Source organism: Eretmochelys imbricata, chromosome 7 (genome assembly GCF_965152235.1).
Source record: "Eretmochelys imbricata isolate rEreImb1 chromosome 7, rEreImb1.hap1, whole genome shotgun sequence".
NCBI classification, from domain to species: domain Eukaryota; kingdom Metazoa; phylum Chordata; order Testudines; family Cheloniidae; genus Eretmochelys; species Eretmochelys imbricata.
This window is the reverse complement of record NC_135578.1, coordinates 78731171-78745864: the sequence shown is the minus strand read 5'-3', so window position 1 is coordinate 78745864 and position 14694 is coordinate 78731171. Positions and strand designations below refer to the sequence as shown.

The 14694-nt window shown below is 46.8% G+C and overlaps 1 protein-coding gene across 4 annotated transcripts in view; it reads right to left on the bottom strand.

The window, feature by feature from the left end:
- LOC144268253 (solute carrier family 22 member 15-like) overlaps positions 1–11768 on the bottom strand; it is a 63575-nt gene extending 51807 nt beyond the window's left edge. For all 4 annotated transcript variants that reach the window (XM_077822921.1, XM_077822920.1, XM_077822923.1 and 1 more), the window contains exons 1-2: positions 11565–11768; positions 7375–7521 (exon numbers count right to left, since the gene is read on the bottom strand). In XM_077822921.1, coding sequence (XP_077679047.1) covers positions 7375–7521; positions 11565–11648 — 231 coding nt within the window. In that variant the 5' untranslated portion in view covers positions 11649–11768. The remainder of the gene's footprint in view (positions 1–7374; positions 7522–11564) is intronic.
- Positions 11769–14694: the final 2926 nt, after the last annotated feature.

Here is a 14694-nt window from a genome sequence, read left to right as displayed (position 1 = left end):
AACCAGCTATATCCAGACACTTTTATATGGCTCAAAATATTGAGGAGGGGAAATACCAGGCCAGAAGAATCATGTCCCTAATTTTCAATGTATGTAATGGTGCCAAGATACTGCCATGATGGAAACTTTAGAAATGCCTTTTCTAATAAGATATTTAAAATACCACCACATACTGGAATACAAAATACAAATGAACAAAGCTATGGTTCTTATTACAACCATTTACAATTTCTGTTATGTGTATAGTAATACAGTACACATGGTACCACCAAAACTATGTGGTCTGAACAATCTCAAGGATTTTCTTCAAAACTGTTGTACAGTTTTCAACATGGATAACTTGACTGTAAAGTTCAGATATGCATGCAGTCATCTATTTCTTTTCATAAGTTATTTCTCAGTTCAAATTTGGTATGTTTTATTTATTTTATATTATTATATTGTAAAAAAGATGGGAAAGGAAAAGTTATGGAAGATTGAACATATACCTACAGAAACATATGTAGTCAGTTGCGGATACATTACAAATTTCAATAAGCAATTTATTTAAAAATTATAAAAAAGTTAATCATAATGCTAACGATAGATATGCTTTTAAAGTTTTCTACGTTCTCCTGAAATTCCATGCAGTAGCATCCAAAACAGTAAGGCTTATCTCATGTTTTTAATTTTTTGAGAATCTGTTTCTTAGTCCTGAAGGTAGCCCTACATTAGTGTTGAATTAATAAAGATCTCTAAATATATTAAGAATATTCTGAGTCCTTTATTATTCTAGACTGGAGAATCATGTTTATCTTTAAATATTTCTACCAGAAAGATTTCCATCTATTGCTCATCCACATGATGTTTTTCTTTTGCTTTACACACACACACACACATATATAATACATTTTAATTTGATGGAAAAACTCTGTTAAAATACCACCTCACTACTGAATTTCTTACATGTAGGTTCATATTCTCTGTGGTGGCTTTGCAGATCACATTACCCCCTTTTCTACAGATATAGAAAGATTACTTAACATATATAAATTTAAAAAAATTAGAAAAAAATTCTGATACCAAATCCCAGTTAAATCTGCTTATCACCTTACAGAGAACTAAGTAAGAAGTGTTCTGCTTGAATTAGAGGATGGCTACTTGTTCAAGTTTATCAGTAATATGTTCTAAAATAGTCTTCCTTTGTTTTATTTTATTCTTCAATGTTTTTTGTAGTCTTCTAGAAGCTTGAATATAAAATTGTAATGGTCTTCGCTTGTGGGGAGCATTGTCTAATGGTCAGGGCTTAGGTCCTTCAAAATGCGGAGGGAGTTGGGTCTCCCACTACACCAGGCTCCAGTCTGGGACTCTCTAAGGGTTATCCAAAGTCTGACAGCCAGGAGTGCCTTAAGGCTGCCCTCCCTGGGCCACCTCCTACCACTCCCACAGTTGTCCAAAGTTTGACTTCTCTAGTGAGGAGATGCACAGCAGGTCAGTTCACTGCTTGGCACCTCCTTGTGGCCACGTGTGGCAGCTCCCTCTTTCTCAGGGCAGTGGCTGCCTCCTCCTGTGGCTTGGCCCTCAGCCAGGTCAGCTCCAAGTCTCTCCTCTGCTGAGTGGTCCATAAACAAAACAAGGGAAATTGGCACAAACAAACTGAGTCCTTTGGGTGGGGCGATGAGGCGGGGAGAATGCTTCCCTCTCGGGTTCTATCAGAAGCAGGTCCTCTGTTCCCTCAGGGAGGGACCTTTGGGCAGTTGTTATAGGAAGAGATCCTGCCTTTCCTCAGCTCTGTTCTCAGGAGCTGCAAGTCTTCTCTCTTCCCTGGTCTGCCCCAAGGGTACGTCTACAGTATGAAATTATATCGAATTTATATAAGTCGATTTTTCAGAAGAGATTTTATACAGTCAATTTTGTGTCCCCCCACGAAGCGTGTGAAGTCGGTGGAGTGCGTCCACAGTACTGAGGCTAGCATCGACTCTCGGAGCGGTGCACTATGGGAAGCTATCCCACAGGTCCTGCAGTCTCCGCCGCCCATTGGATTAAGCTCCCAGTGCATGATGGGGCAAAAACAGTCTCACAGGTGTTTCTGGGTGCATGTCGTCAGTCACCCCTCCCGCCGTGCAAGCTACGGCAGACAATTGTTTCATGCCTTTTTTCTGCCATCATCAACTGTACACCACCGCTTCCGCTGCCGCTCTGCTCTCCTGCAGCAGATGGTGCAGTAGGTATGCAAAACTCTGCTGTCCTGCAACTCGTACAGAAGGCCTGAAAGCCATCTTACACCGTACACCGCTGCTTCCACTGCTACTCTGCTTTCCTGCAGCAGACAGTGCAGTAGGTCTGCAAAACTCTGCTGTCCTGCAACTCGTGCAGTATGCCATTGTAAACCATACACCACTGCTTCTGCTGCAACTCTGCTCTCCCACTCTCCTTCATTTCACGCCTTTTTTCTTGGATTATCTGTGCAGGCACCATAGCACAGCAAGCATGGAGCCCGGTCAGCTCACCACTGCAGTTGTGACCATTGTAAATACCTCGCGCATTATCCAGCAGTATGGGCAGAACCTGCAAAACCGGGCAGGGAAACGACGACAGTGCGACTATGACAGTGATGAGGACATGGACACAGAAGTTCCTGGACACACGGCATGTGGCGATTGGGACATCATGGTGGCATTGGGCCAGGTTCATGCCATGGAACGCCAATTCTGGGCCTGGGAAAAAATCACAGACTTGGGGGACTGCATAGTGTTGCAGGTATGTGATGATTACCAGTGACTGAGAAACTTTCGCATGCGTAAGGCCAATTTCATGGAACTTTGTGACTCGCTGTTCCCTGCCCTGAAGCACCAAGATACCAAAATGAGAGTAGCCTTCACAGTTGAGAAGCAAGTGGCAATAGTCCTGTGGAAGCTTGCGACATCTGACAGCTACCGGTCAGTCGCGAATCAATTTGGGGTGGGCAAATCTACTGTGGGGGCTGCTTGATCCAAGTAGCCAAAGCAATCATTGACCAGCTGCTATTCAGGGTAGTGACTCTGGGAAATGTGCAGGCCATTGTGGATGGCTTTGCTGCAATGGGCTTCCCTAACTGGGGTGGGGCCATAGATGGAACGCAGGTCCCTATCTTGGCACTGGACCACCAGGGCAGCCAGTATGTAAACTGCAAGGGGTACTTCTCGATGGTGCTGCAAGCACTGGTGGATCACAAGACACGTTTCACTGACATCAACGTGGGATGGCTGGGAAAGGTGCATGATGCTCGCATCTTCAGGAACTCTGGTCTGTTTGAACAGCTGCAGGAATGGCTTACTTCCAAGACCAGAAAAATAACTGTTGGGGATGTTGAAATGCCTATAGTTATCCTTGGGGACCCAGCCTACCGCTTAATGCCATGGCTCATGAAGCCGTACACAGGCAGCCTGGACAGTAGTAAGGAGCAGTTCAACTATAGGCTGAGCAAGTGCATGGTGGTGGTAGAGTGCGCATTTGGCCGTTTAAAAGCGTACTGGCGCAGTGTACTGACTAGGTTACATCTCAGCAAAACCAGTATTCCAATTGGAATTGCTGCTTGCTGTGTGCTCCACAATCTCTGTGAGAGTAAGGGGGAGACATTTATGGCGGGGTGGGAGGTCGAGGCAAATCACCTGGCGGCCAATTTCGTGCAGCCAGATACCATGGCGATTAGACGAGCACAGCAGGGCGTGCTGCGCATCAGAGAAGCTTTGAAAACCAGTTTCATGACTGGCCAGGCTACAGTGTGACAGTTCTGTTTGTTTCTCTTTGATGTTACCCACCCCCTTTCTTGATTCTAATTGCCTGTAAGCCAACCGCCCTCCCGCCCTTTGATCACAGCTTGCGGAGGAAATAAAGTCACTATTTCAAAACCATGCATTCTTTATTAGTTGATTAAAAACACAGAGAGATAAATCACAAGGTAGCCCGGGTCAGGTGGGGCAAGGAGGAAGGAGGGAAGGACAAGGCCACTCTACAAATCAAAATTTAAGGATATGCCAGCCTTCTGCTGTTTGGGCAATCCTATGGGGTGGAGTGGGTGGGTCTCCGGAGCCTCCCCTTCCGTGTTCTTGGGCATCTGGGTAAGGAGGCTATTGAACTTGGGGAGGGAGGGTAGTTATACAGGGGCTGCAGCGGCTGTCTGTGCTCTTGCTGCCTTTCCGCCATAAGATCCACCAGACAGCGGAGCATGTCAGTTTGCTTCCCCATCACCTTGAGCATGGCATCTTGTCTGCTCTCATCACGCGCCTGCCTCCTCTCATCGCGGTCATTGAATGCTTTCCGGGACTCTGCCATGGTTTTCCTCCACGCATTCAGCTGGGCCTTATTAGTGCAGGAGGACTGCATAAGCTCTGCAAACATGTCATCCCGAGTGCGTTTTTTCCGCCTTCTAATCTGGACCAGCCTCTGGGACGGAGTTGATAGGGGGCACGTTGAAACATTTGTACCTGCGGAAGGAGAAAAAGGAAGGGCAGAAGTTTAAAATATACATTTTAGAGAACAAAGGGGAGACTGTTTCTCAGTGAAACAAGCAATTCATAGCACCTAGCACATGTTATTTCTGTACAAGGTAGCATTTTGTCTTTTATACTGAGTGCCTGCCAGTTTGGTGTGACTGCATCACACGCGGCTGAGCAACAGCATTCAGCTTGCAGGCAGCCACGGTAAGCCCTAGGGGCACAAGGGGTTCTGCTTCTTCTGCATTCATTACAATGCTTTCGAACTGCAGTGCCCTCCTTTCCCATACCAAGCAATACCTGGTGGGTTGGCCATTTAAAAGGAGGGCCTGCAGTCTCTCTGGGATGATCGCTACACACACACCCCCCCCACCCCGTGCCCTTTAGGTCAAACACTAACAGGCCAGCGAGGACGGGTTTCCCCCCACCCCCACTGCGGGGCTCTGACCTTTTAAGCCAAACGTGAACAGACTTTTCCTGTAGCTGTACTGGACGTGAATGCATCCCAAGTCTTCAGGGCAAATGAATAGTAAACACACTTTCTTTTAAACCCTGTATCGTATTTACAAAAATACACTCACCAGAAGTGCCTTCCCCGGCGTCATGGTCTCGGAGCCCACCTTGGGAGGGGGTGGAGGGTATTGGCTCCAGGGTGATGAACAGTTCCTGCCTGCCGGGGAGAACGGATTCACCGCTTGCTGCCCGTGCACTGTCGTCCTCCTTCTCCTCTTCCTCCTCCAAAAAATCATCCTCCCCACTCCATGAGAGAACCCCTTGCAGGTGTCCATGGACAGAGGTGGGGTAGTGGTGGCGTGCAGCTCATCGTAGAAACGGCATATATGGGGCTGTGAGCTGGAACTCCCGTTTGCCTCTCTAGTCTTTTGGTAGGCTTGCCTGAGCTCCTTGATTTTCACACAGCACTGTTGTGTGTCCCTGGAGTAGCCTATGTCCATCATTACCCGGGAGATTTTCGCAAATTTGTTTGCGGTCTGTTTTTTGGAACGGAGTTCTGCCTGAACAGATTCTTCTCCCCAGACAGCGATGAGATCCACTACCTCCTGCTCGGTCCATGCTGGAGCTCGTTTGCACATCTGGGACTGCATGGTTCACCTGCGCTGGTGGACTCTGCATGGTTCACCTGCGCTGGTGGACTCTGCATGGTTCACCTGCGCTAATCAGGTCTTCACGCTGGCCAAACAGGAAATGAAATTCAGAAGTTCTCAGGGCTTTTCCTGACTACCTGGCTAGTGCATCTGAGTTGAAAGTGTTGTGCAGAGCAGTCACAATGGAGCATTCTGGGATAGCTCCCAGAGGCCAATACCATCGAATTGCGTCCACAGAACCTCAAATTCGGAACAGCAATGTCGATTTTAGCACTACTCCCCTTGCCAAGGTGGAGTACAGAAACCGGTTTTAAGAGACCTTAAAGTCGACAAAACTGGGTTGGTTGTGTGGACGGATTTAGTTTTAATTTGATATAACACGGCTAATTTTGATATAATCACGTACTGTAGACCAGGCCTAAGTGTGCTGTTCTGCTCCCAGGTGTGGTGGGGTGGGGCTGACCTTGTTGCATTCTTTTTGATCACATTTTCAATATCATTCTGCTTTTAAGCTCAGAGGTGATGGACATATTGAAAAACTGACCACAACAGTCACAAAATCTGTCACACAGAGGACTTGAGTCAATGTTGCATCATTTCTCCAATTGCATCTAGTCCTTAAACCCTTCCAGACAAATACTACATGGCTAGGTTTTGGGACAGCAGTAAGAGAGGAGAAACAGATGAATAGTTTCTCTAGATCAACAAGTACCAGACTTTACCGGTTCACATACCAATTCTTAAAAAATTGTTGTGAAGTGAATGGATAGGCCATCACACTCACGTACCACAGTTTGAAAACCCCTGGCCTAGATAACATTCCCTAGCAAGTTAACTGAAAATTGGCAATCAATCAGCATAACTCGTTTCTACGAGAATCCAGGCAACCCTCTCAAAAAAAAGTTTTGATGCAGGCAGGGATATTCCTAAGGCATGTATTTCCTGGGTGATGGGGGCCCAGAAAGTAACACAAAGAACAGCAGGCTTTGAACAAATGCAACAAAACACATAAAACTAGAGGGCGAAGTGCTATGTCCAGTCCCCAGGATACAAATCCTGGTCCAGTCCACCTCCACCCCTCAATATGGCATGATATTTTGGGAAATCCAGAAGAATTGTGTGAACTTAGTTTTCAGAATAATTTTAATCCTCCTATAGGGCAATCTATGGGAGGACATGATGCAGCTATAGTCAAGATTTATTACACTGAACAATACAAAACAGAACAAAAAAATCATTCCAACTCATTAGCTCTTCCTGAGTCATAAGTATTTCTTCAGAGGCTGAATTCATTTTCAGTAGGAAACTGACTGTATAGTGGGCTGATGTAAGATTTCAAACATGTAATTAAATGATGTAAGCTACAGTAAGTTGTCCTCTTTAGTGACGGGCTCAAAAAGATCTGGGATGAAAAAAAAAACCAATCCTAAAAATCATGAAATTAAGACTATAAAGCGAATTTAACCCCTTTTACTCAGAAGAATACTGAACTTATGCTAAGTAAGCCAAACATAATAGCATGCATAATTTGAACAATTAGACATGATTACAGATTTAAGGAAACTGAAAAAAATAGTAATAAAGCAGAGACATGTGAGTTATAGTAAGTCAAAAAGTGAGATGGCTGGCCCAAGTGACCTTTTTATCTTCAGCAATTCCTAAGTCCTCATGTACAGAAGAATTACAATTTGTGCAAGCAACATATTCAACTAAGTCTTCTTCAGGCTTCACAAGAGAGAATCCTGCACTGATGATAAAGGAATAAACCAGAGCACAGAAAAGAATCGTTAAGAAAAGATATAGCACAAACTACTTGCCTCAGTTGCTATAGATGTGAACTTATCTGCAAATCGGACATGTCTGGCAAGCTCCTCTGTGCTAGTAGGAATTTCTCCCTGGTCAATATGATACTCTGGCACAGCTCCCACTAGTACAATAAGCATAGACTGACAGGCCACATATACCTAAAAAGAAGAGACAAAATTGTTTAGGATAAACAATTTAGATGATATTTTGCCCTCTTGTTTATCATAAATATTTTAACCTCTTCATTGAAGTAATATTTAAAACTTGAGCTACAATAGTTCTCTTAATTCAAAATCACAACAGCTCAGCTAGTATATTGTCTTTAAGTCCCTGGACAGGAACGCACAGGCCAGGGCAATCTGAAGGGACAGCAATCATGTCATATTTAAGATTTTCAGTGGGTTTTTATTAACATTTTGATTTTGCAACCCTCCCGCAAATTTCAAAATTCTTCAAACTTCTTTTTTGCTGCTTTGTAGCAAGAACACAGAAAGGACATTATAAACTACTTTACTAGGGACTTCTAGCTGATCTAGCACCAAAGGCCAAAATTTAATTCAATTAAAGATTGTTTCCAAGAGTTACTAACATTTTATTTAGTAACATCACTAAGGAATACCAATTCCAGCAACAAATCAGTACAGCAAACCAATGAAGTTAGAAACCTCTAGCTTTTCTCCTTACAGAGACTGAACCAGATCACTAGGGAGGTTAGATCGGGGTGGTCAAATGGCCGCATGTGTTTCTTTTACAGTTAAAGTGCGGCTCACAGAGCCCCATCCCTCCCCCCATTCTCCACCTAACAGACTGGGGTGGGGAGGAACTTGAGGATTCTGCCCTGTGGCAGAGCGGTGGGGCTAAGGGCTTCTGCTAGAGACAACTGGTGCCTGATGAGAGTGGGGGAGCATAATGTAAAGGTTCCCCCCAACAGCTGGAGTCATACTCATAAGCCCTGGGCATGCCCCCCATTACCCTCAACGGCCCCTTCCTGTAGCTCCCAGGCATTAGCTCTGCATGGAAAATCAGTGGCAAACAGCTGGAGCTGCCACTTTAGCTCAGTGGGGAGAGGCAGCAGCAACAGAAGCAGTGGCTCTCCCTGCATCTCCCAGCTGTTTGCCATAGCCTCTCCCCACGGCTGCAGCTTGCAGCTTGCTGGCTCCAGCAGTTACCATGCAGGGAGGGGGCCCTCCAGCACAGTGTGACTGATTTGGTCCAGCAAACCCTCGCAAAAATCTGGGAGGGCACGTGACCCTATGTGCCCTCCCACACACATCACCTCTGGTTTCTGCCCACTAGGGCGCGGGGGTCTCAGGGCTTCAGCCCCACGGGGCACAGCTGCCAGGACTCAGGGCTTCAGCGGGAGTGGGGCTGAAGCCCCAAGACCTCCTGTCCCCGCAGAGCTAAAGTCCTGAGCAGGTGCCTCTCACAGTGACAGGAATGAAGCCCCAAGACCCCCCTCCCTGCAGAGTTGAAGCCCCAAGCCCCAGCAGGGGCGTCCTATGGGGCTGAAGCCCCGGCTCTCAAACTTCTCAAGTTTGTTGTATGTGGCTCGGAGGTTTGGCCACCCCTGGGCTACATAGTAAAAAAAGAAAGTTTTCCATGACAAGGCTCATGAGGAGGCTCTCCTTTCCTGCAGGCCTCAGGAGGTCCACAGTAAGTTTGAATGCCTTCTACGAGAAGTGCAATCTTAGTTCTGTGTTTCTAATTTTTTTTTTTATTTAAACCAACTTTCCTGAAAAATAATATATACCCAAACCTTAACCACCTTTTGATGCTGTATTGTCAATGGAAGGAATTCAACTCTGGAGCTAGTTTCCCCCAACAGGTCCAGCAGGGTCAAATACATCTAGTCTTGCAGTTTGATTTGGAGATTGGATCTGTTTATATTTGGATTAGCCAATTTTGTCATTGAAAACAATGCTTTTACATGCCTAGTCATAAATATGATTTATGCATAAATAGATGCAGTTTTAGAAATAAAAAAAAGAAAGTATGCTGTACTTAGGAATGAAACAAAATTATACACTTTTTCCTAAGGCTTGACATTTTAATGAACTAAGTAAGAGAAGTATTCAATTAAAAGGTCTTATTTAAAGAAACACTTAAGATACACTATTCATTGAAAAAATGTTTTTACTATTACCTCTTATGTTTTAAATATTTAGATATTTCATATCTGTCTTTTTAAAATGGCACTTTTTTTAAAAAAACAGTTTGCATATGAACCATGCCCAACTTTCTCAAAAATGGGTACCTAATGTTAGTCAATAATTAGGTCAATGGAAGTTATTGGGTATTTAGATCTTCTGAAAAACCAGATGAGCTAGAGACAGCTGCCTGGCATCAGCCCCAAGACTTATGGGCAGAACAAAAAACTAAGTGCTTCTATAGCCAAAGACAATCAGTTCTGAAGAAGTTACAAAAGAACGGTGAGGACTGAAGAAATACTACAATAAGCATGCCAAACAGTTCCATTACAAATGCAAGAGAATGTTAGATTTCAAACAGAAAGCGGACAGCAAACTGCCAAGGCAACAGCTATTCTATCTACACCAAGGTCCTAAACCATCTTGAGGCTCATTCCTACCAGCAGAACTGAAAACCATCTATCTAAAACCATGGAAGACGCTACCTCTTATCTCCAGATGAAATCTAGAAAAATGATAGCGTTTTCTGGATGAGAGAAGTTCACATATACCCCCAAATACCTCACCACATCTCTGACAATGAAAAATGCAAGGAGCAGCAAACATAGGGTTCATCTAGCAACTCCATCTCAGATCACTGCAGAAGAAATCCTGAAGAACAAGAAGTGGTCGTGATCAAAAAGACACTGGTGGTCTGTTTGTTTTCTTTACATTTGATTTTTTTTAAAAAGGAACGATTTAGAAACAGTAAACTCCAACACCTTCATCTATCTCATGTGAGTGGAGCCTAAAAGATCAGCAGCTTTTCCAACACCATTCATGCTGTTTTGTTACACTGTAGCTACAAGGCAATCTTCCTGGAGTTAATCTTGAAACGCCAGTTGTAAACTTCGCTACAGAAAAATGTAGCGATTATTCTCCACAATCCTACAGGATATTTAAGTACTATCCCAACTATACAATAGGGAAAAATAATATGTAAAGAACTTAAAAGACTTGCCCAAGGTCGTACAGCAGGTCACTGACAGATACAAGAAGACAAGGAGTTCTTGACTTGCAGTACTATAGCTCAATCTACTGATTGCGTGGGGTGGTGGGAGGGGGAGATTACTTCTCACACTGTGTCAACATATTCACAGGCTGAAATATAAAACTTACTACCAAAGATTATTTGTATCCTGGCTCGTGCATATCCAGGCTTCCTCCTTATATTAAAACAACACATGTAAATTTTGCCATCCTGGCCTTCTAAAGCCCAAGGGAACTTCAAAAGATAAACAACCAATAACAACATCTGTTTAAAAGCATAAAAAGTTACTGGTTTGCACTGTAGGTGATGCATGAACAAGGAACAGCCTAGTTTAATATTCAATAACCTTCTTGCCTAACGATTTAAAACTATTCTGACAGAACTTTCATCTGACATTTATTTTTATAATACTGTATCCACATTATTTCTTTGGGAGAGGCTGCACTCCTGTGAGAGCCAGCGAGATCTTCTGGTTGTTAGTGCAAACATCCCAGGAGGTTACAACGCGAGGCCAGCGTCGGGGTCACAGCAGGGCTCCGTGCCAATAACCCAGAAAGAAACCCAGCCCCGCGGCTGAGAGGAAATCACGCTCAGGGCCAGGATTCCCTCCTCTCCCCTGCCAGCCACGCTGAGCTCATCCAGTCACGCCCAGCTCCCCGCTGGCGGGGGACGCGGCGCAGCCACTCAGGCTCCAGTTTGACACCCCCACCCCCCAGTCCAGGGCGCACGGAGGGTCTAAGACACGCACCGCCGGCGGCGCGGACGGACGCTTGCTGGAGCTAAGGGAAAGAGCCTCCTGCGCCCTCGCCGCCCTCCCGCCAGTCCTCCGGGCAGCCGCCACCCGCCCTCGTCCCTCTCGCGTCCCATGAAATCCCGCCGTGCCCCCACAGCGCCCCGCCCGCCCCAGCCAGCGCCCCGCGGCACCCTGGGTCTCCACCCCCGCGCAGCGAAGGGGGGACAGGCCGCCGCCCGGGACCGGGACCGGGGCCGGCCGGGCTGAGCAGCCGCGCGTCCCCCCGCCCACCTGCAGCAGCACCAGGAAGGCGGTGAGGCGCTTCTGGCTCGGGCCGAACTCCCCCACCGAGCCGAACGCCTCGTCCAGCTCCATGGCCCCGCTGCATCCCCGCCACCAGGCGCGACCGGGGGGCGCCCTCCAGCGGCAGGAAAAGCCTCCGCTCGCAGGGGAGGGAAGAGGCAGCGGGCGACAGCCGGGAGGCGAGCGTGGCCCTCCCCAGTCACCAACGGTCTCCTCCCCGCGCGCGAGGCTGGCGCGACGTCCGCGGCCCCAGAGGCGCCGCCCCCGTGTCGGTGGGCGCGTCAGCCCAGCGGCGCTGCCCAGAGCTCGGGCGGGGGCGTTGTAGCTTCCTCGGGCCTGGCACGGCGGGAGCCGCGTCTGCAGAGAGAGGCGAGTAACTGGCCGCGAACAGCCGTGGCGGCGCTGAAGGGACCCTGCCGCTGGTGACCAGATACCCTCCCCGCCCGGATTTTTCACGCTAATAGGTGCCTATATAAGAAAAAGCCCCAAATATTGGAACTGTCCGTACAAAATCAGGACACCTGCTCACCCTAACTGCCCCAAACAGCAGGGGCAGAGCCTGCGGTCTCCGTGGGAAGCACATGGCCTGAGGCGCAGTAACTTAGAAAGCAAAACAGGAGCGGGGCCCGAGCAGAACTTGTGGAGGGAAGAGGAGCTGAAGGCTCTGTCTACACTGCAGCGTAAGCCCAAGGTTCCAACTGAAGCCCACCCCCCCTTCCATCCACGCTAACCCAGGGCTCAGACCCGCCGTCCCCCAGGAATGGAGAATCCACACCTGAGTCAAGCTGGGAATCAGGCTTCAAGCCCTGTTGTTTTGCAGGCAGTGTAGATGCAGCTCCACTAGCATTGTCCACTAGGACTCTACTGAAAGCAACGCCCAGGCTGACTTTCTTCTTTTCTCCATAGGCAAGTTTAGTGAACAGTTGGGTTTTCTCATACTGCACTGCGAACAAAGGGCTAGAGTGGCCATATTGTTGGAGAGCTCGAAGCAGTCTGGGATATGGCTGGGTGGATCTGGGCTTGCGTAATGCAGTATAGATATTGGAGACCTAGGTTGGGACCCAGGGTTCAACAGTTCTTAGCCTGGGGTCACAAATGAGTGTAGACACTTAAGCCTTAAGTTAACAAACCCAGTGTCCATTAACTCAAGTTCAGCTATCCCTGGGCTTACATTGCAGTGCAGACATCTGCTCTGAGGCCCACTAGGAACCATGTTACAGCAACTGTGCGTGGCGCTCAGATACCACAGCAGTGGGTGCCAGTATAAACCCTAACATAGATCTGGAGGAACTATACAAATGATAGCCAGCATGCTGACAATCACACTGTTTCTCCTGAATTAGAATGTATGGCTGGTGTAGCCATTGTCCAGATTAGCCTCAGCTTCCTTTCATTCTGTGATGGTATTTTTCCCCACTCTGAAAAGACACAAAGAGTTGGCATCTGGCCCAGTTACCACAGGTGGTCTTGAATTTGAGATTTATTTTAGTCCAGCCACATAGCACAACAGTGAGATGCCCTAACATCACAAAATTGCCATCACACAGCTTACTTTTGGAGGTTTGCAGCTCTCATCTGTAGCAGAAGCATTTTGAGAGGTAAGGAAAGATTTCAGCAGCAGTCTCTTCACAGGGCAGATCAGGACACCCATTCTTACTACTCTGTGCTCCTCAGCTAGAGAGGCCCCTGTGGGTAGCCTCTTCACCAACAAAGTCCATTTCCAAATGTCATACTAGTGTTTTTTTTTCCTCTTGATATCACTGTTGCTTCTCTGATGCTCTCATCTCTATATTTTGCCACTAATTTCTATTGCTCCCAGATCCAGTCTAACTTCCCTTAAACTATCAGTCCCACCAACTACAGTAGAGATGGATCGAACCTTAGGACTTGTGTACACTGGCAATTTACAGTCCTGCAACCTTCTGGCTCGGGGTTTGAAAAAACACCCCCCTGAGCGCAGCAAGTTTCAGCAGTGTAAAGCGACAGTGCACCAGTGCTGGTATCCACGCCCCTTGTAGGCGTAAACAACATGTAGAAGTAAACAACATGTAGAATTCCCATCATGTGGGAGGAGATACATAGTTATAAAGCTGTTATTTGATTTCATATTAGCAATGCTCCCTAAAATTCTCTGTTGTCGGTCCTGTCAGATCTGTTTTTCCAGGTTTCAGGCCACAAGAGATCCTGGGCAGTACTTGGCCAGAGCTCAGGGTAGAGGTCTGCTCCCTTCCATTGCCTGTCCTTTTTTGTACTACTCTGCTTCCCTTTTTAAGCCCCATCTTCAGTTTGTGCAAGCTCAAAAGCAAAAAGGTGATTACTTTCAAGCATGAATTATGGTGCCATGGAAGGAACAGTGCCCCTTTCCCCACATCTGTGAAGTTACTTTCCTTTGTAATGTGCTTTGAGTTCTATAGATGAAAAGAGCCAAGTATTTCATTAATAGGATGTTAACTGATGCATAAGAGGGTCTTTCACCTTCCATATTCAGTAGAGAAACGGAATTGCAGAATCTGACTGGCTCAGTGAATGTAGAATTCCTATACTATGCTTTGGAGAGGGGAAATGCAATCCAGTCCTCTGCTCCCCTAGCCCTCTGCACCCTCCCAGTTCCTTGCATATCTATATCCAGTGATCCCAGCTGTAACTTGTAGGGAAGAAAAAAAAAGTAGTTTGTTGGGAACAGAACTGTTGTTCTGCAGTTCCTTAACCAATTGCAGCATGTGATAGCAATGCAATATTGGGACAGACACATTAAACAATTGAAGGGGCAGAACATTGTTAAAGAACTGTGACTCATAGATTCCAAAGCCAAAAGAGAACATTGTGATCTAGACTGACCTCCTGTATAACGCAGGCCCTAGAACTTCCTCAAAATAAGTCCTAGTGCCAGAGCTGTCATGTGCATAGGGGTTGGCCCGGGCCCTGTGCTTCAGGGAGGCGGGGCGATAGGCAACCGCCACAGATCCTGCGCTTCAGGGAGACAAGCGGGGGCCTGGTGCTGGCAGCAGGGGTCGGGCCTGTGCCCTGCACTCACCAGCCCGGACATTTATTTCTTTTTCTTGCTTGCAGCCTCTCAGGCTCAGTCTCTGTAGTAGCAGCAGCAAGCGGCGCGGCCCCA